Source organism: Mustela nivalis, assembly GCF_964662115.1.
Source record: "Mustela nivalis genome assembly, chromosome: 15".
In the NCBI taxonomy this organism is placed as follows: Eukaryota; Metazoa; Chordata; class Mammalia; order Carnivora; family Mustelidae; genus Mustela; species Mustela nivalis.
Genome location: NC_139034.1, coordinates 73,922,357 through 73,944,764, shown reverse-complemented (window position 1 = coordinate 73,944,764; position 22,408 = coordinate 73,922,357). Strand labels below are relative to the sequence as shown.

The 22,408-nt window shown below is 43.9% G+C and overlaps 1 protein-coding gene across 2 annotated transcripts in view; it reads right to left on the bottom strand.

Annotated features, from left to right (window-relative positions):
- The window catches only part of GPC6 (glypican 6), a 1,096,805-nt gene that overhangs the window by 12,098 nt on the left and 1,062,299 nt on the right, over positions 1-22,408 (bottom strand). For both annotated transcript variants that reach the window (XM_082700679.1, XM_082700680.1), the window contains one exon: positions 10,871-11,007. In XM_082700679.1, coding sequence (XP_082556805.1) covers positions 10,871-11,007 — 137 coding nt within the window. The remainder of the gene's footprint in view (positions 1-10,870; positions 11,008-22,408) is intronic.

Genomic DNA, 22,408 nt, shown 5'->3' with positions numbered 1-22,408 from the left:
TTTCAGTAGTTTTGCAGAATTACTTTTCTTCACATCTGTTAGGGGCTGAATGTTTGTGTTCCCCTCAAGTTTACAGGTTGAAAATCCAATGCCCAAGGGAATGGTTTCAGGAGGTGAGATGTCTGGGAGAGAATCTGGGCATGAGGGCTCAGAAAAGAGACACGAAGGGCTAGGTTAGCCCTTGCATCATGTGAGGACACAATGAAAAGTGGAAAAATCTGCAACCCGAAAGAGGGCTCTCACCAGACCAGGCTCTCACGCTGACGAACTTAGACTTCCAGCCTCCAGTTCCTAAGCTACTCAGATGTGCTATTTTGTTACAGCAGCTTGCATGGACTGAGACAGCATCTAATTTCATATCGTGGACATAGGCTTCCTTGATTACATCCACATGTTACAGCTGATCAGGGCGGTAAGTCCTGCAGGAACTGGGGGCTGGGGGGACTTAAATGTTCAACCTCCTGAGTGGCTGCAGGCTCTGTGCTGGGGACTCTCACTGCTGAAGTTGACATCTTCTGTCATCTTCCCATCACCCGACACCCCAGGAAGTTCCCCCGACCAGGCACCATGTGTGTCATTGTCACCACTCAAAATCACTCCTTTCGGGGCCCCTGGGTGGCTCAATGCCTTCTGCTCAGGTCATGATTTCAGGGTCCTGGGATCGAGCCCTGCATCAGGCTCTCTGCTCAGCAAAGAGTCTGCTTCCCCGCCCCCGCCTGCCTGCCTCTCTGCCTACTTGTGGTCTCTCTCTCTTTTTCCTGTCAAATAAATAAATAAAATCTTTTTTTTTTTTTTTTTTCAAATCACTCCTTTCAGTTGTTAGTTGAATATGTCTGCCGGGGGGACAGACGTGTTGACCTATCTGTAGTCTGTAATTCTTACCACCTCATTAATGCTGGTGGCTGCTCTGACAGAAGGAGCTGCACAGTGGGAGAAAGGGACACACACAATCTAATGGCATTTAAAAGCCAGTAAAAGTCTGAAAAGTGAGACACCTGTAAGGAAGGGTAGCCTGGTGGTGCCCAGTGGGGTTGACAGGAGTCCAGGTGGAAGCTGAGGCAGGAATGGGGAGACATGGGGTCCCCAGGTGCTGCCTTGGGTTTGTTTTAAGGTGACAGATGCTTCTTCCTACTGCTCCTGCCTCAAGGCACACTGAGCAGAGAATGCAAAGCAGATTCCATCCTGCTTGTTGCCCAAATGAGCTGCATTCAATACATGTCTCTCCAGCAATTTCCAATTCTAAGCTACATACTCATTCCTTCCCGTGGGAGAGTTTTACGAATCTAAGAAGTATGACAGTAATACAGGTCCCAAATTTCTTATCTGCAGTTCCAAAATTTAAGACGTTTTCCAAAGGTTTTTTTTTTTTTTCTTTTCTTTCTTACACTCCTCTTGTTAACAAAACTTGATCTGATCCGAAATGAGGCTAATCAGAGCTCTCATTTTTCCCACTTGGTGGGATTAGCAATATATCTTGCTGCAGAAATTGAATGTGGTTGATTGTGAGTTACAATCCCAGACATCACCCACTGGGAGTATTATTATGTAATGTATAGTATCAGCCCTGGGAAGACTTTCTAAAAATCAAAAAGGAGTCTGAAATCTGAAACATGGATGGTCTCAAGGATCTCAAATAAGGGACTGTGAGCTTGTGGTACCCATAACTTCTTTCCCAAGCTTTTTAAAAATTGAAGTTCTAGACTTCACACCTGTTAGAGTAGCTATTATTTGAAAACAAAACTAAACAAAATGACAAGTGTTGGTAGGGACATAGAGTGGAGTCTAAGTCCCCAGCATTAAGCTTCTGATTGCACGGACCTCCATTTCAAAGACAGCATCTTGAGCTAACGCATCGGCGGCCACCTGACACGGCCACTCGTGGAAGAGCCAGAGAAGAAACTAGGCTGTTTCCACCCAGAAGGGGCCCCTTTCAGAAAGCCTTGGAAAACCTGGGGCTGCCTGACTGCCCCACATCTCCTTTCCCATGGCCCAATTCCTACTCTTAGGTTTTGTATTAGGACATCAGCCAATTGGCAGTGAATCTGAGAAATTTCTGGCACCCTACACTCGACCTGGAGAAAGGCAAAGCCCTAGGCTGTCTCTGGGACCCCTGATCTTGCTATGTGGTCACTGAGCCTGCCATGAGCTCTCCAGGTCCCCTGAGTCATAAATCTTATTCCTCAAGATTCCCTGATGGTTTCCTGCTGAAGTGCATCCCGTGATCATAACAAGAACCACAAAAGCCAACCTGGTCATAAGTAGGATGCCCTGCTTGGGGGAAATGTCTAGAGGGCTTGCTATGAGTGATATGTGCCCAGGCCAGCATGGCAGGCGTCCCTAACCAAACATGCTACCATCAACAGGTTTGGGAACACGGAGAAACTGGAACTCTTGTGGTCGCTAAAGGGAATGTAAAATGATGCAGCGCTCTGGAAAACACTATGGCAGTTCTCCAAAGAATTGAAGTTAGACTTACCATATGATCTAGCAATTCTGTTTCTGGAATTCTTAACCCCAAAGAATTGAAAGTAAGTATCAGAACATCATGTGCACTTCCGTTCATGACGGAATTATTTACAATTGCCAAAAGTGGATGCGACCCCTGTGTCCACTGATGAATGCACAGGTTCCTAAACGTGGTATGTCCAGATAGTACATCCAACCTTGAAAAGGAAGAAAATTCTGACTCGTGCTACCACATGAATGGACCTTGAAGACAGGCAAAGTGAAATCATCCAGACACAAAAAGACAGATATTGTACAATTTCACTTACATGAGGTAACTAGAGGAGTCAGAGTCATAGAGACAGGAAAGAACTGTGGTTGCCGGGAGGTGGGGACAGGGAGGAGTGAGGACTGAGTCTTTAATGGATTCAGAGTTTCAGTTTAGAAAGATGAAAAAGTTCCATGGATGGATTGTTGGTGATGGTGAACAGTAATGCCAATATACCCACCGGCTGCTGAACTGTACCTTTAAAGGTGGTAACAGTGTTACATTTGACATTATGTATATTTTACCACAATTAAAAAAAAAAAACACGTTTAAGTGTAACTTTTCTAAGGGCTGATATCCAAGATCTATAAAGAACTCCTCAAACTCCACACACAAAAACCAGAGAATCATGTCAAAAAATGGGCAGAAGACATGAACAGACACTTCTCCAAAGGAGACCTACAAATGACCAAGAGACACATGAAAAGGTGTTCATCATCATTAGCCATCAGGGAGATTCAAATTAAAACCACATTGAGATACCACCTTATGCCAGTTAGAATAGCAAAGATTAACAAGGCAGGAAACAAGTGTTGGAGAGGATTTGGAGAAAGGGGAACCCTCTTACACTGTTGGTGGGAATGCAAGTTGATGCAGCCACTTTGGAAAACAGTGTGGAGATTCCTCAAACAATTAAAAATAGAGCTACCCTATGACCCTGCAATGGCACTACTGGGTATTTACCCCAAAGATACATATGTAGTGAAAAGAAAGGCCATATGTACCCCAATGTTCATAGATGCAATGTCCACAATAGCCAAACTGTGGAGAGAACCAAGATGCCCTTTAAAAGACAGATGGATGAAGAAGATATGGTCCATATATACAATAGAATATTACTCAGCCATCAGAAAGGATGAATACTCAACTTTTGTATCAACATGAATGGGGCTGGAGGAGATTATGCTGAGTGAAGTAAGTCAAGCACGGAGAGTCAATTATCATATGGTTTCACTTATTTGTGGAGCATAAGAAATAACACGGAGGACATAAGGAGAAGGAAAGGAAAAGTGAGTTGGGGGAAATCAGAGGGGGAGATGAACCATGAGAGACTGTGAACTCTAAGAAACAAACTGAGGGTTTTGGAGGGGAGGGGGTAGGGAGTTGGGTGAGCCTGGTGGTGGGTATTAAGGAGGGCACATATTGCATGGAGCACTGGGTGTGGTGCATAAACAATGAATCTTGGAACACTGAAAAAATAAAATTAAATTAAAAAACATTTTGATATAGGTTACTTTTTCCATTTCCTTTTTTTGGGGGTATGTGTGACTGGAAAATGGAATTACTCAAAGCATACTGTGGATTTTTACATTCTTCAAGACAGTTAAGCTGGAGTTACCTGTGATAGGCACTTCAATGGGATGTGACCCTATAATATGGTCAAAGGTGAGAGACTGACCCAGGAACATGAGATTCTCTGAGACCCAGCAGGGTGATCATGGGCAAGCCTCTTAACTACTTTATGAGAATATATATATATATATACATTTGTATATATATATATATGTTTATATATATATTTGTATATTTATATGAATAATATTATGTTGTTTTATAAGCTACCATATTAAGCTAAGGTATATGAAAATGCTTGAAAAATCCAACACACTATGCAATGCATTCTTATAAAAATGAAGTTGTTAACATGGCCCTTTGGATGCCAAACTTGTTTCTTAGGAGCGGCTGAGGGCAGTGGAATTTGGACTTGTAAAGCCTGGACTCCTGTAGAGAGAATGATTTGTTGTGGCTTTCCTCCAGCTGGAGAGCGCATGGCATGAAATGGTTTGGGGACCCCTGGAGGACACACAGCCCATTGGTTGCCGCAGTGAGCAGAAGCTAAACTCTTTGACTTGGCCTCCTCACTCCTTGGCAGGATCCCCCTTATCCATCCTTTCTTTGTAGAACTGGAGGCAGCAAACTACAAAGTGGATGAGACAAAAGACCCAAGGAGCCAGCTCCGGGGTGCTGAGTTGTTGACTGTGACACCCTTCTTTCCTACTTCCGGTGGCTGCACTTTCCCCACTTGCAGGAGTGCACGAAGCCTCCCTCTCCTGGAGGACAGCAGCCTTCCAGGGCTCTTCCCTCCCACATGTGCACAGAATGGAAAGATGTGCCTCAAGAATGCTGCTCTGACAGCTTCTAGTGCCTTCCCAAACGGATTCCTACCTTCCTGAATGCGGCTGCCTGGCTGGGTGTACATCAGCTCCTTTACAGTTCTCTAAACTGCAGCCAGAGTGCTTTGGGACATATTCTGCAATCAGACTAAAACAATATTGTCCTGCCAGCTCCACCAAGTCCCTGTCTTTGACAGATTTCTCAACACCATGCATCATTTCCACCCTCTTCCATCTGCTCAGATGTACCCAGTCATGACTTACGGCTTCTTTGCTTAGTCAATCCACTCAGTGGCTGCTGAGAGGGACTGATGTACTTCCTAGATTTTTCTACTTTTCCTATTTCTTGCAATTTACTGTATTTACCTCCTGGCCCGAGGAAAGATTTCCTCGGGGACCCAGTTGTTTCTGTGAGGATCGAGGGCCTTGAAAACCAGCAGAGGCTCCCTGCAAACTCGCTGTTTCCAACCCATCTGATTAACCCTCGCCCTCAGCCTGTGTCCTGCTGGACTCCCCCCAGAAGGCATTCGGAAGAAAGGACATGGTGAGGGCTAGACACTTGGCTTATGGAGGAGTGGATGCCGGAAGCTGCTGGCCGGTTTTATGGGAGAGGTAGGAATCTGGAAATCACTGAAGAAATCTGAGACATCGGGACCACGTGTGTCCCGTCACAAGATCCACGTGCTGTTGAAATTGACCGGTCACAGGGTGCTTTCAGCGCGCTCTTCCCGCCTGTCCCATCCTCTTTACCCCATTCTGCACCCACCCCCCACCCCGTGGTTTTAGGGAAGAGGAAACAATCCTTAAGGACTGTAATGATGTAATTTGACATAGTTATGGCCTCGAAAAGCAAGAATCTGCCTCTATAGGAGCCCAAACGTAAGAGCCTATAGGAACAACGGGAGGGTTTTATTTTTTCAGTGGCTGTTACCTGCCCAAGCTCTAACCCGCATACACTAACCTTATACAAGCTGGCTCTCCTTTGGAGCCTGTGCTTTCCTGCCTGCATCTTGTCATTCTTCTCCCGCTCCCTACCCACAGCCCATCCCAGCCACCTGGCTGCCCACAGTGCCCTTCTCAGGCCGCACATGTCCTTCTAGTGTCTCTGGGTTCGCCCTGGGTGTGTTAAGAGGTCTAGACTTGTAACCCACACTGCCCTGCTTTCATTGCCCCCCTTGGCTTTCTAGATTATTATCAACTCCCCCGTCCGTTACTTACTAGCTTCCTTTCGATTCTGATTTGTCTGAGTTGAGTCGAAGTTGCTGTGTCTTCTTTCATTTCTCTCTAAGAATTTGCTTACATCAGTGAGACAGGCGAGAAGTTAACCTTGCAAACTTACTTTCCTGCTGGTCACTGAGGAAGCCTCCTAGGCTGCTTTCCTTGACTGGCAGACACTGCTAAGAATTCTGAAGAACGTTCCTTATTGGCTGTTCTGATAGCAGAGGATGCGAATCTGAGTGCTAACTGCTGTAGACAGAATTTATATCTTCCCCTCGCAAGATCCATATGTTGAAGCCCTAATTCCCAATGTGATGGTATTAGGAGGTGGGGCTTTGGGGAAGTAATTAGTTGTAGGTGAAGGTGAAGGTAGAGTCCCCACCCCCATGAAGTTAGTGCCCTTAGAAGAAGAAAGGATTAGAACTCTCCTTCTCTCTCTGTCCTCATGTGGCAGAGAAGAGGGGCTGTTCACAAGCCAGGAAAAGGGGTGTTACTGCAACCCAAGCCTATTTACCCCTGATCTTGGACTTAGAACTTCCAGACCATGAGAAATCAGTTTCCGTTGAAGACACCCAGACTCTGGTATGTTTGTTTGCAGCCCGAGCTAAGGCATTAACTAAGCCAAGCCCTGGCCAGGGAATTCAAGGACCCATCCTTAGCCCCCCCAGGCATCCCAGCTGAGACCAGAGGTTTGTGCGGACAAGACCCTGCGTTGGAAAGGGGGTGCAGAATTTCCAACTTAAAATTCTCTCTTGATGCACATGCGAAGCCTAAACAATTCATTGTTAAGGCGGCTTCCACCTAGCCTGTGTTCCGGTTCCCTTTAGGGGCTGAGGGTATACATATGCCACGTGACCTCCTCAGCCCAGTTGCTGTTGTTTTTCATCTAAGGAAAGCCCCATTCAAGGAAGCATCAGGGTTTGCGTGGAGGTGGAGGGAAAGCCACAAATTGTAACACGCTCCCTGCGTGTGTGGGAACTGAGAAGGGGTGTATCTTACATGTTAATAGCAGCTTAAACTAGGGCTGCCAGATAAAAGGTCGGGATTGCCGGTTATATCTGAATTTCAGATGAGCAATGAATCCTTTTTTGAAGTGTAAGTGTGTTCCACTGGGCGTCTGGCGTTATGCGCTACACTTGGCAACTCGGTCTTAGAGCCTTACTGCTCCAGTAAGGTCCCCAAATCCTCAACCGCTGCATGTTCTGGAAGCTTGTTAGAAATGCAGAATCTCGACTCCCACCCCAGACTTACAGAGCCGGAATCTGCCCTTTTCACAAGCTCCCCAAGACTGTAGCCTGCATGTTAACATTTGGGAAATGCTGTTTCCCAAATGGGTTTCCCAAAGCCCTATTCCCAAAACAGGGTGGGAATTTTCATCGATGTAATTGCATTGGTCTTTAAATTGTCCCGGTAGATTGGCAAGGGGAAGGGAAACAGGAAAGAGCTGCTCCTGACAACAAGTCTTTTTTTTGACAGAATGGAGACGTCAATGCTGATAAGTCATCAGCATACCCGCAATTTCCCCCCAGAAGGGCACAGTCTCTTCCCTCGAGCTCCCCTCCTGTTTCCAGACCTGCATAGCTCCTGAAGCAGAGGGAGCTCTACCAGCCATGGCTGATGGTGGGAGCAGGAACTTGAGGGCAGATCCTTATTCTAGAGAAGCCACTGCTCCCAGCCCCTTGGCCCTCTCCACACATCAGACCGTCTCCACCACAGCGGGCACCTCTATGGTCATTCTGCTCTTTCTGTTTAAAGTCACCATCAACGGGTGCCTTTCATTTAGTTATGGCTCTTTGGGAAAAGATGATACCCTGGAAGAATGGACCTATCCCTGGTAGGAGTCATTTTGATTTCATGAAACAGGTAGGCTCCTGAATCCACGAAGTATGGTAACGAGCTGTGGGGTAGCATTCAGGAAATAGCAGGGAGACATGTGGGTGTTGGAAGACAAGCCAGATCAAATACTTAGGTGGGAGGAGAGGGCGATGGGAGTGGGTGTGCATGGGAGAAGGTGGCTGCAGGAGTCCGATGGCTAAAACATAAAGGGAAACTGTCCGGGCAGTCGGTGGTCTCGGGACGCAGGCTTGAGTTAGGAACTCCAGACCGTGACAAGCTCTAGTCATGCTAATAGGCCCCTCTGTTTCACAGTCCATAAACACTTGTTGATAGAATTTTTCTGTTAAGTCAAGGTTCTTGTTCTTTGAAACGAATAACCTCTTTCTTTCTTTTTTACACAAAGATCCCAAATTTTAAGAAGGCCTATTATCTGAAAATCCATACTTCAAATGGAGGGAGAAATAGGTTATGACCTGCATTATAAGTGGATTTTTCAATCTACAAAATAGTTCAGTGGAATTGAAAAAAACTTCTCTCACGTGTTCCTAGATCAATTAATATTTGGGTGAGAATGAGAAAAAAGCTTCAGTTAAATTTAATTCGGGGAGTCTTCACTGGTTATCTACTGACTATGCTATTAAATATAAAGTTGTTAAGATTTCGTGGCAGTGGAAGAATTTTTTAAAAAAGGAACTAAAAGAAATGATAAAATTTTAATTTTTCAATGGGAATATAATTTGAGTTAGAAATATTGGCCAGCCTCATTTAAAAAAATAGTATACTGGGTTAGATTCTGGAATATCTTTGCAAATAATTTTATTGCCCTACATTTGATAATTTCAGCCACCTGCATAAATTTCCATAATGGGTTTCCACTGACATAGGATAAAATCAAATGTGGGCCCTAAGCACTGATCTGGGTGGTTCTCCACGTATGCCATCCTTTCCCAAGCCTACAGTGCGACAACGCAGCCCTTGAAGTCCTCTCTGCAGCCACTGTACTTCTCATAGGTGGGCGGACAGCACTGCCATCAGAGAGTACTTAAAGCACGGAGTCTTGCAGAGTGCTGGGGCAGAGGGAGTGCTTAACAGCATTGCTGATGGTTGGAGGAACTGAATGAATGAATGTAGATTCACTACATCTTTTATAGAGCTAAAGATCTGTTTCATTTGTTCTAACCTTCGTTTAGAGGCAGGAGGATATGGATATGAAAAGAATACTGGGCTAGGACTTGGGAGATTTCCAGCTTTCATCCTTGCTGGTTGGGCAACCTTAGACTAATGGTTCCCCATCCTGGGTTCCTGATCTGCACAATGAGGAATTTGGCTAACCCCGGACTCCCCTAACACTAACTTTAATGGTCGTCAACTTCCCATTTTTTTCCCTAAGGGTATCTAGTCCCCTCCTCACTCCCCACCTGCAACATTTCTTTATCTTTCCTTTTGTATATGTGCAAAGAGCCAGCAACCTGTGTAACCATGGGAATGTAGTTCAAAACACAGCCTTCATTTCAGCCGAGGCTGAAAGGTAAACACAGATGGGTAACAGAGCAGCTCAGAAAATCAACCACTTTATTCATTAGGCCGTCTGGTCATGCTTTCCAGTGTCTTTCTGTGCAAGCATGAGGAAAAGACACATTAGAAGCTGTTGAATTTCACAGCTGAGTTTGCTGGCCAAAGGTCTCCTTCTTGTAAGGCCAGACCCTGATAAATGACGAAACATTTTTGAGGGGCCGGTTGTTGAGATGACAAAAAGCTGTCTACCCCCGTGATCTAGGATTTGGACACTGATATTCTGGAAAGATTTGAAGTGATTACTGCTCTTTCTATAGCTGTCCTGTTTTTGCCTTGTTAAGCTCTCCCCAGTATGGCTAATAATATCATTATCAATAGATGCTAAAAAATTCAGCTCAGCCGTGTGAGAGAGAACATGTAATAAGCACCTCACTTGTGCCCTGCTTACCTTCTGCGGTTTCTTCTGAACTTAATATCCGTGGATCTTCCTATTTCCTTTTGATCACAGCTGCTTCATCCGCTTGAAAAGGCCCACTAGGACCCAGAACAGAGCCCCCCCACCCGCCCCGCCCCGTGCTTATCTCCTCCACCTGCTGATCAATCCCCAAAGATTCCTTGAGTCCAACTCACCAGCTGCTCTGCCCACCTGCACCCCTGCTGAGGCGTGCTCAGGCAGCCTCCTTTCCTGGTGTCCTTCCCTGCTCGCCAGCTCCCAGCCAGTTCTCCCGTCCAACTCCTCCACCCTAGGAAAACTCGGGCCAACCCCGTTTCTGGGCTGAATCAAGAAATTCAGAAATTCCATATCAAGGGGCAGCCGCACTGGGCAGCCCAGCAGCGGGCTGAAAACAGAGCCATTTCTCATCCGGAGATCCCGGCGGGGGTGGGGGGCCCTTCTTGAGGCAGGGAACCTATGAGAACACCTTCTCAGTTGTCCCTTGGTGGTTTCCTTTTCCCCTCACCCTTCCAACGAGCCCCTCAAAAACTGTTTTTCTCCGAGGGTGAAAAATATTACAGTTGAACTTTCACTTCCTGTTTAACGTGTGATGGAAAGAACAGGGAGTCCTGCCCATTCACTATGGATAAAAATAGCTCTGCTGTCTTCAAGTCATTAAGTGAACATAAAAGGCGCTTTGTGATCTCAGGATATCCGTAACCTGGCATCTGTCACCGTTCCTCTGTCCTCATCCAGAGGCGAGGCACTCAGAACGAGGATTCCACGCTTAATGACACCTTGAGAGTAAGTGTTCCCAGGTGCCCATCAAACGTGTCACTCTGAACAGCTGTCGCTAAGTGACGACGTGCCCCTCCACTCTCCGTTGCTTTTTGCATCAACAGGCCCATAGAACTGTGCCAGCAGAGCCTTCCAGGGCTGGCTGAGCAATGCCCCGACCAGAAGAACGCGAGTCCCCCTCACCTGGCTTTGCTGTGCCCATTCCAACACTCCTCTTCGTTGGCCGCGCCTGCTGTCATGCTCTCATCCTTGCAGATGGTGTAGGGCAGTGCCGACCAGACCTTTTTAGAGAGCTTCAGTTTCTCTTTTATGTCTGTGACCTGACCAAGAAAGCAAGGAAAGACTGAATATTCTCCCCAGCTGTTGCCCATTTCTACACAAGGACACGACACAGGTGAAGGTTAGAGAACCTGTGATAGGACGAGCACAAACTCTATCAGTTTTCAGAGAGAGAGAGAGACACCATGCTGCAGGATTTACTGCCCGGGCAAGCCTCCCTACCTCCTCCCTTAATCTTCCTCCAGCTCCTGGCAGAGAGTTCGCAGGTAATTGGCTTTTGTTTTCCATCTTTTCTGTCCTCCCATGCTTTGAATTAAAAACTTACGAAGCATCTCAATGGCTTCGGGTCCCTCGCTGGCTGGGAGAAACAGGTGTTCCCTATTGCAGATTTCCTTAAATATATTCTTTAGAATTCATTTGCTTAGATGTCAGATAAATGCACAAAATCAAGGCACCGAGAGATGAAATGCTTTCCCCAATTGTCTATGTGTTTCTGTAAGAAATAAATATTGTCGCTAATTCGACTGTTGGTAACCTCTGCTCTTAACCGATGGACAGGTCTATACAGCACACACTTGGATGGTAAGTAGCAACCCAAACCCACTTAAAAGTCTCTACAGCAGGAGGGGCACCTGGATGGCTCAGTGGGTTAAAGCCTCTGCCTTCGGCTCAGGTCATGATCCCAGGGTCCTGGGATCGAGCCCTGCATCAGGCTGTCCGCTCCGCAGATAGCCTGCTTCCTCCTCTCTCTCTTTCTACCTGCCTCTCTGCCTACTTGTGATCTCTGTCTTTCAAATAAATAAATAAAATCTTTAAAAAAAAAAAGTCTCTACAGCAGGAAGAGAAAAGTCATTCTGAATATAGCTAAGTGTAAAATCCGCAGCTCTATGGATGGATGGTGGGGAAAAGCTTAGTAACCCCATCTTTAGTGTTTTCAGGCTTAGCACTGACTTCACCTGAAGAAAGAGTAGAGGCAGGAATTCAGTACCATTTTGGTTCCATAATTAATGTCTAGGCTCCTGCAGTCACAACTCTGATTTTCTATTCTATTCCCTGTGTGAACATTGGGAATTGAAATGTATCTGTTGTAGGTTGAATCATGTTCAGCATTCATATGCTGAAGTCCTAACACTCAGTCCCTCAGAAGGTGAACTTATTTGGACATAAGTTTTTTGTCTGTTTTCTTTTGTTTTAACAGAGGTAAGAAAGTTAAAATGAGATTATTAGGATGGCCCTCATTCAAAGGGAAACGTTGGATACAGAGGTATGCATAAAGGTAAGACAATGTGGAGAAACGTAGGAGAAGACATCTGCCTACAAAGCCAAGGAGAGAGACCTGGAAAAGATCCTTCCCTTACAGCCTCAGAAAAAAACCAACTCTGCCTACATCTTGAGTTTGGACTTCTAGCCTCCAAAGCCATGAGACAATAAATTTCCATTCCTTAAGCCACCCCATGTGTGATATGTGGATACAACAGCTCTAGGATACCTATACAGCCTCATGGAAGGGACAACCACTGAGACTTAATGGCATTATGTATTTGAGATCGATAGCCTTTGGAAATAAAGTTTATGTTTACTGTGAATCGAGGCTAGAGTTTTAGAAAAACAATTCCAAAGATCTTTTATCAGGTATAAGAGTAAAAACAAAAGAATATGTGATCTCTGTCCCAATCATGTTTCCCAGCAGTTGCAGAATTATATAGTCTTTGGCTCTTGCTTCTCTGTGATTCTGATGATGACAAGAGGCTTCAATACTGTGAAATGTTTGCTCATGCATAAGGGCTGAAGATGACCAGAATACTGAATTTGAGAATCTGGCACCTACCCTAGGTAGTGTGATGTTACTTTTGTTTTGGAGTGCGATGAGAGTCCATGAGTAATGACATTCCAAGAAGTCACTTACACACAACAAATGTTCAGGATGGCTTGAGACCTGCCTTCTCCGATTTCTCCCATTGATGCTGACTTTGGTCCATAGGCTACCTTAACCTCTGGCTCTCTTTCTGGCCAATCTGCTTGGGTACAGAGGTTTGCAACAAGAGTCCATCCTTTTCTGCTACTTTGGGCACAGACGTGTGTGCATGTTGTTAATTGTTTTCTTTTTTTGGCTTGAAAGACATGTGGCCATTTCTATCTGGCTATGGGTGGACATTCTGTTTATTGATTATAAAAAACCACAATCCCCAAAAGCCAACTAATAAATGTTGAAAGAATGACAGAAAAATCACCATTCTGCAGCCATCCCATGATAATTGAATCTCAGCAAATATTTCCTATAGAGGCTGATGTGGGTTGAATTGCATCCCTCCCAAAAGCTATTGGAGTCCTAACCACAGGACTTGTGAATGTGACTTTATTTGGAAATGAGGTTGTTGCAGAAGATCAGGTTAAAATGGAGTCGTTAGAATGGGCTCTACTCTAATATGACTATGTCCTTATTAAAAAGGGAAATTTAGGCACAGAGACAGATATACACAGGGAGAATACCATGTGAAGATGAAGACATGGATCAGGGGGATGTATCTACAGTCCCAGGAACATCAAAGATTGCCAGGAATCCACCAGAAGCTGGAAGAGAGTTATGAAACAGATTCGCCCTCACAGTCCTAGGAACTGATCCTGCTGACACCTTTATTTCAGACTTCTAGCCTCCCAACTGTGAAACAGTGCATCTGTTGTAAACCCCCCACTTGGTAGTACTTTGTTACAGCAGCCCTCACAAGCTAGTACAAATGCAAAAAACTTTGGGTGAAAGTTGGGTAGGGAATAGGATATTTACACAATCTCAGAGTATTCCCTACAGATTCCTCATTAGTCCAAGGGGAAAACTGGTCACTCTACAGTGCAGAAACTGGGCCGGCCCCCACCCTAACCAGGTGATCAAAGTCGTGGGACACAGTGATTTGGGGTGCCTCCAGATGTGAGGTGACAAGAGGGACACATAGGTGGCTAAAATTTGTAACCCAGATCCGATTATGAGGACACATCAGATAAACACATGTCCCAGTTAATGGACATTCTAGGAGACGATTGGCTTGTATACTTCAAAAATGTTAGTCGTAAAAGACAAGGGAAAGCCGAATACTTGCAAATTAAGAGGAATAAGACACATGACATTCAAAGGCAGCCTATGATTCTGGTTTGGGCATTAGGTTGGGAAAATAATTGCCAGAAAGGATATTATAGAGATAGTTGGCAAGCTTTGAATAGTGACTCTATATTAAATAATACTGGTTTGGTTTGGTGTTAAATTTTTTTTTTTAAGATTTTATTTATTTATATTACAGACAGAGATCACAAGTAGGCAGGAAGGCAGGCAGAGAGAGAGGAAGAAGCAGACTCCCCGCTGAGCAGAGAGCCTGATGCGGGGCTCGATCCCAGGACCCTGATCATGACCTGAGCTGAAGGCAGAGGCTTAACCCACTGAGCCACCCAGGTGCCCCAGGTGTTGAATTTTCTGAATATGAACTCATACTGTGGTCATATGGGAGAAGGTCATGTTTAAAGATTCATTTATTTATTTGAGAGAGAGAGAAAGAGAGAGTACATGCACACATGAGAAGGGAGAGGGACAGAGGGAGAGAATCTTAAGCAGACACCCACCCGGGTGCCCTGATGTGGGGCTTGATTCCATGACCCATGAGACCACGACCTGAGCGGAAACCAAGAATTAGGTGCTCAACTGACTGAGCCGCCCAAGGGCCCTGCAAATGTGGCAACTTTTTGATGGTGAATGGATCTAGATGGAAGCATGCAATTTTTTTTTTAAAAAAATGCCATTTTTCAGTGCATTTGATTTTTTTTCAAAATCAAACATGTCAAAAACAAAATCTTTCACCTCATTTGCTCTGCAAGGTGGTACATTGCTGCCTCTCACCTTTGCAACCTGGGTCACCACCCCAGGTTCTCACGGTTCTCAAACACAAACTCCAGAAAAAGGAACAGGCATTACTAATTCAGAAAACTGTCACTAGCTTAAGTCATGAAATACTGTAAGGTATATTCTGTCCCATAATAAAGTACAGCAGGAATGACCATTCTCTTTTCTGCTTATTTAAGGCTAAGTTCCCACCTTTACAGTGTGGGAATCTGAACCAAAGATACGTATTTGGGGACACAAAGAAAGAATATAGTAGCATGGTGTTCCACCAGTATCTCTGCTTCTCCTCTCCTGAGACTTGAAAAATTTAACTGTGTATGTTGTGCTCCTCATTCTCAAGCATTGTCTCTTTCAAGGAACATTCTCTGACTTCCCTATTAGTTAGATTCAACTTTCTGGGTCCATGGTGTCCTACGCATGATTTTAAGTACTGATTATTCTAAGTTTTTGTAATTGGCTTACTTTTCTGATTCTAAGACCACCAGCTTCTTGACATAGGGAGATGGTCCTTAGATGGACCAAGTGCGGGTGACCATCCACCCCAGTTTGCCTGAGACATGGGAGGTTCTAGCACATGCCATTTTTTCAGTACTAAAACTGGGAAGTCCAGGCAAACGAGGACGGGTTGGTCACACACATCTTAGCACATGGTAGGTAGTCAATACATGTTGACTGGGAAAATAGATTTAATTGTCCCAATCTATTACAAGGCCATGGACAATCTTGCTAACACACAATAGTGTCCTCCACATCATGCACTCATGTCAGAAGGGTAGGAGGACTGGTGGGTTGTATCTGGCTAAGCAAGGAGCGTGGGGGTTGCCTCTGAGTCACCACATCCTGTATGGAAACATTGGCCAATTCACTTCCAGCTGCGGGGGCCATGCAGACAAGCTGCCCAAACGGGACCCTATCAGCCACCAGGGAGGCTCACGCCCTTGATTCCAAATAACAACCACACAAATGCAGTTTGTTTTCCAGTATCTTGCAAGGTTTTCAATCCTTCCATCATTTAGAGATATTTTTCTTATTTTTATTTCTGAGTAATGTGTGTGACCATTTTGCAGTAGCTTAAGACCTGAGTTGTTTTAAAAAATTTTCTCCCTGGAAACTGATGTGCACACAACAGTGAGCTAAGCTTCACACTAGCAAGAACCGGTGGTCAAAATGTGTTGCTGAAGTACAGGAGTCCTGATTCCTTACTAACACAGACCTGATGGCAACAGAGGTCTGGGATCAAATAAGGAGTTTGCAGCAATGTCTTCCTGCTTCCCACAGGAGCTGTTCTAGGACAAATTAACTTTCTCAAGTACTTGTACATTATAGTTACCATTTGTCCAGTGTTAAGTTCATAATGCTGTAATATTAGTAATACTAGTTATCCCTGAGTAGTAAATGTTTTGCAGCTATAACACTGAGAGATTCTGGAAGTTAACTTCCATTTTGTCGCAGGCCTCCTATCCAAATACACACTGTTGGGGGCCCCAGGGAAAACATGGACCTCTTCTAGAACTTGTCTGGAGTTTATTCTGATTTCAGGACAATTTCAACTCCGGGGTCCATGTCCATCAACTCTTTGTTGAAGTCTTGTCAGAAGGTCCATGAAAACTTGACTATGGGAAGACCCAGGTGCCATTTTCATGCCTCCCCTTCAGAATCGCAAAACCAGACAAAAGAGGGAGGAAGTGGACAAGGTAGAATGATTGCAAAAGCAAAGGGATTAGCAAGACCAAAGAGCAGAAAGGATGATCGAAGTACTGGGTATCTGACAATCTCATTTAAGAAATGATCTTGTCCCAGACATTGAACGTGAATTTCATCAAGACTCTGAATTGCCAAGTTTCAGTTTACAGGGAATACTGGGGCTACAGGTACCACAAACTAAGTAACCCCATAGAGAAATGATCAGGTCAGGCACATTCAGTGTGTGGGATATTACATGAGACAACCAGCCTTGACTCTTCAAAAGAGGTAAAAATGGCCAAAACATGGGAAAGCTGTCCTAGATGAAAAGAAACTAAAAATGTAACAACCTAATGCTTCGGATAGACCTTTACTGAATCCCGGACTTGGAAGAGGTAATTACCCAGTTATAAGAAAGAGTTTTGAGATAATTGGAGAATTTTGAATACAGAATGGATGGTAGGTGATATACTGAATGACCCATAATATTCTTTTTTTTTTTTTTAAAGATTTTATTTATTAATTTGACAGAGAGAAATCACAAGTAGACGGAGAGGCAGCCAGAGAGAGAGAGAGAGAGGGAAGCAGGCTCTCCGCTGAGCAGAGCGCCCGATGCAGGACTCGATCCCAGGACTCTGAGATCATGACCTGAGCCGAAGGCAGCGGCTTAACCCACTGAGCCACCCAGGCGCCCGACCCATAATATTCTTAAGTGTAATCACGGTATTGTGTTTACGTGGGAGACTATCCTTGCTTTTCAAAGACTGCTGTTGAGATATTTAAGAATGAAGTGTCATTTTGTTTTTTACTTACTTGAAAATAGCAGAAAAGTCAACCACCACTGAGCCTACTTGAGAGCATAGGGATGTTCATTTTATTATTTTTTTCAACCATTTCCGTATCGCATCTAACAAATGGTAGTGTCTTAAGCCACTCTAAGCAGTCGGGGGCTAACCATGAGGTGTCACTGGCCTAAGACACTCACCCGCAATCCTCAACTCTGTACTGATCATATATGATCGTTATCCCCTTTTGCAATGGGAAACGGGGTCTCTGAGATGAAGCAACTTGCCTCGCATCTAACAAATGGTAGACATGAGATTCAAATTCAAGTGTAGGCTTCAGAATCGTTACTCGTCACCAGCAGGCTTAAGAGGGACTCGTCTTACAGTCGTGGTCTCCGGAGCGTGTGTGCTGGGTTGGCAGCAGAGGTATGTATCCCTGGTGTGGGCAGGACGATTCGACGTGGTTCAGGATGAAAACATGAGAATTTCTAGTTTTTATTTTTTAAATATAAAAATATAAGAGGAATTAAACTTTCCTAATATTTAATTGATCTACAGATGGATATGTCTCGTGTGGTGATGGCCATTTCTCAATTATCCTGTAAGACTTTTCCAGAGTGGAAAGGGGCTGATAATGGCACGTCTCTCTTCCATTAGCTTGTTCCTGGGGTACTGACATCTATCGCAGTTCACATGTTCTGGTTAAATGCACTTATGGATTAGATTATGTAGTTTTCACTAACTCATTAAATGGACGAGTGACTTAAAATGACTTCGGCAAAGAAACTTTAGATTTCTTTTATTTCAAACAGTGCAAGTGCAATTGAACCACCATAAAATGGCAGGCTTCCTCTGAATACACCTGCAGCATCACAAAGTAAAACAAATAAAGATTCGTTGCTTTACCTCTTTCTTCAAAAATTTGTACCTTTTGCATACCTTTCACAAGTTACAGAAAATATATTAGTTCAGCATATTAGTTCAGACTTTTTGCTGATAGAGAGGTGAGATCAAAACAGTTTGGCACTTGCCAATCTGTGGCACAGGGATTGACCCAATATATTACGAATCGGTGACTTAGCCAACAAAAACATGCAGTGAAATCAGCTTAATGAGATAGGAAAGTGTATTCTAAGTGTTTTATAATTCAGGAAAAGTTCCATTGCATTGGCTAAATAAGGAAAAAAGCTTTTGTTGCTAGCATTCATTCATTAAACACTTCTTGGGTTTTATGCTTCACTCTGGGGATACAAATATGGTCAGTACGGACTCACTACCCTTGAAGGGTTCCTAATGTCACGCTGTAGGAGGAGGTAAACAGACATGAAGCAAATGTGATGGGATTAAGCAAAGGGCTTTGGGAGCACAAGTATCAATTTGTCTGAAAATTTCTGGGGAGCACCACAGTCCCTCCGAAGAAAAGACATCTCTGCTGATATTTGCTCTTTTGTGGCCACTGAATCTTGACATGGGGACCATTAGGAAGCGGGACATTTAGTCATTTCTATTCATAGGGGTTAAAAACAACAACAAAAAAATGCTTCCTGGTCCTCCAAGTTTTCACTTCCAACAATGGGATGATGTTATCCCTCTAGAAGTCACTGCTTTTAGCCACAGCTCTAGGTCTTCGGCTTCTCCTTTTGCTAAGAGCCCTTGTGCTTTCCTGACTCGCAGGGAATATCTGTTCTGGCAGAGCCTCAGTAAACAGGTGATGTGTGTGTCCTGGGTCCTTAAGAAATATTTGTTGAGTGAATAAATACATGAGGAGCACTGCCGATCATCTGCTAAGGGAAGTAAGATTTCAAAAATGATCGATTATCTGCCAGCTTACTGCCTTCTTGGACTTCCCTTTGGAGAATAAGGAAATTCTGCAGGCCTTCCAAAAAACGGGCTTTCCCTTGACCTGATTATCCTCTGAGTGAGAGTGAGGTCTCAGATGGCCCCTCCAATTCTTTAATTAGGATTCTAGTCTCCTGTCATCTCAAATGTCATCCTAGGTGTAATTTATACATGCATGATGGAAGAGATCTCAAAGGCAATGTTGGCTTGGGGAAACACCATGAGAATTTAAGTAAAAATGGAATGGATCTGATCTTAAGCAGTCTTTAGAATCCTTATAAAGCTCTACCATTTCCAGTAGCTTCCCTTTGGTTTTCTAAGCAAAGTTTCCTGTGAAATACTGATTTGGGGGTGTTTTTGAACTACTATTACCTTTGTCTCCTCTGTGGATCCTTTGATGGGGCACATTTGATCTCTTGCAAGAGATTTTGCCCATGGCTATCTATCTGCCTACTTGAGGTCCAAAGTTCATCTATACTGGACTTTTATTTCTCCTGGATCTTCCCTGTGAAGTGTGAGGCATCAAATGTGAGAAGGCCACCTGCTGTCCTCTGCCCATCATGCCCGCACCAGAATTCACTTCACTGGGCACCTGTTGTGTGCACCTGGCCGGATGCCCTATTTGTTCATGGTTTCACAAAGATTCCAATGTACCTATTTCAACTGTATGAAAACATAATGTAGCTGGATGTAAATAATATATACCATATCTTTAGAAAAAAGATGGTTAATATTTAAAGGGCTATACACTAAATAATACATATTGAGGGGGAAAAACAATGTGAATATTTTATAGACTGAAGGTCATTTGTTAGCTTGGGAAAACAATCTGTTTAAAGAAACAAAGTCAGCCTCACTTTCACCTCATGGACAAGGCTACTTTACTTGGTCAAGCTAAGGGAAATTCACAATAGATAATATGATTCTTGCAATCCGAGAGTTTAATAACCCAGTTTCAGAGACCGTAACCTTGTCCAGCTTTACTCTAGAGAACATGATCTTTTATTACACCACCAGTTTGTTCAATTCACGGTGGGAACCTGCATTAGAATTCAAGTCATTTATATTCCTTCAGTGATCAAACAGAGGTCTGTGAATGAACCTGTTCACAACTTCTCACACTCACTCGAAAACATGTATAGACAGTGTAGAGTATTTAAAGTTCTGAAGTTTTGGAGGGAACACTAACTCACCTGATATGGCCCAATATCCATAAACACAGCCCCCATAATATCCTTGAGGAAGTTGGGCTTACTAATGTCAGGTAACTCAACAAGGAAGCTGAAGACACAAGACTTACCCAATCTAACCCCTTGATTTATATTCAAGTCTGGACTCAAGTCCCTTCTGCTGATGTGGTTTTCAACACGCAATTCATGAGAATTTCAACTTCACATTTCTTTTGAGTATGTGAAACACTTTGGAGTTATTTTTCATGTCTCAGATTGTCTAGAGTGTAATGTTTGGGCAGGTCCTGGAATGTACGAAGCCACTCACAACATCTTTCCTTTTAGGAAACCATTAGCTGAGTCGTGGGAATGACAAAAGTGTTTTGTCAAATAGAGTCTGTCAGTGAACCCAAAGTAGACTTCGGCCACACGACACACTGAGTGTGTGTTGAGTGCCTGGGTCATTACACAAGCTAAAACCAACCTTACATTCTGGGCTTTCTCAGACATTCCCAGAGAATCCGGTGATAAGTTCTAGTCTATTATCATGTTTTTCAAAATATTACCATATTTAAAAAAATATTACACATGTTTCCCTGTGGTATGGTACTTTTTACAGTTTTCCCCAAGGAGACAAACACACATGTATTTTGTAGGAAAAACTGAGAAGGATGAAAAAATCAGCAGGAAATGAGAGAATCCTTGCAGGTTCAAAAAGACAATGCTTAGTTTTGTTGAGTGTCTCAGGGGATTAGGAAGTGGATGAAAAATTTAAAGTCTGTGTCATCCCGCCTGGCTTCAGGCTTGGGGTTTCTTGACAATGTGATGATGTCATAGTAAGGGCATGGTCCTGAAAAGACAGATGAGGTTTTTTTTCTGGCAAAACACTGGTCCTCATAGTGGAATAAATATGAGAAAACCAGAAATACCTTCCTATGCTGTTCACGTCAGATGTTTGCAGCCTGTTTTAGGAAAACAATCGAGTTTCAAATATTCGTGTTTATACCTAATGTTCTGATTGTGTCTCATTCCCTATGGTATTAGATTTTAAGCAACTGAGGGTAGTAAGTATTCTATACACCTTGGAGATGATACAGTCTGACACTGAACTAACATTGAATTCAATAGCGAGAAGAAAAAGACAGGGAGACATTAGATCTGCAGAAATGCATAAGCAATCAAAGTATTATTTTGCACAGTAGGTGCCTGGATTGTGGTACTCTTTACTTCTCAAGTGTGAAAATATAAATAATTTCAAGGAATGATGTTGTTATCATTGAATCATAAAATTTGGAGACTCAGCAGAGTCTCCCATTGTCCAAAGCTTCTAGAGCATTCTTGACAGGTACTCACCTAGACTCCATTTAAACATTTCTAATGACAGATATCAATGCCTACCATAAAGAGGACTTGAGATTTTCTGCCTGACCTAAACAAAGTCACCTTCCCTCAGGAGCAGTTCTGGGGATCTTCACGGACAAGGCTTGACCACAAAACATAAGCAGATTCTTGTTCCTCCTCCTCTGACTGACAATGAGACTGAGTCCCCAACATTTTTGCTTGCTTTGCTTTGTTCTTTGTGATCTATACCTAGTTTCAGCTGCTAGAGTGGATTCTGTTTTTCTCTGAACATCAGCTGGTAAATTCTCCTTTTGCTTCATTTCTGACTCTGGGTCTATCCAGTCTTTGTTCTCTCACTCTCTGCCCTTGGCCTTTGAGGTCGGCTCTACCTTCCTTGGTTGTGAACACTGTTCTCCGGCATTTCTCAGGCATTAGTTTGAGTGGGTGCAGACATCCTCTGGGAGCTTTTTCTGATCTAGAGCATGGATTGTGACAAGCGCTGATTCTAAATTAGGTTATTAGAAATGCTGTCTTTAACTATCATATGATCTCCCTGATATGAGGAAGTGGTGATGCAACACGGGGGGTTAAGGGGGTAGGAGAAGAATGAATGAAACAAGATGGGATTGGGAGGGAGAGAAACCATAAGTGACTCTTAATCTCACAAAACAAACTGAGGGTTGCTGGGGGGAGGGGGGGTTGGGAGAAGGGGGGTGGGGTTATGGACATTGGGGAGGGTATG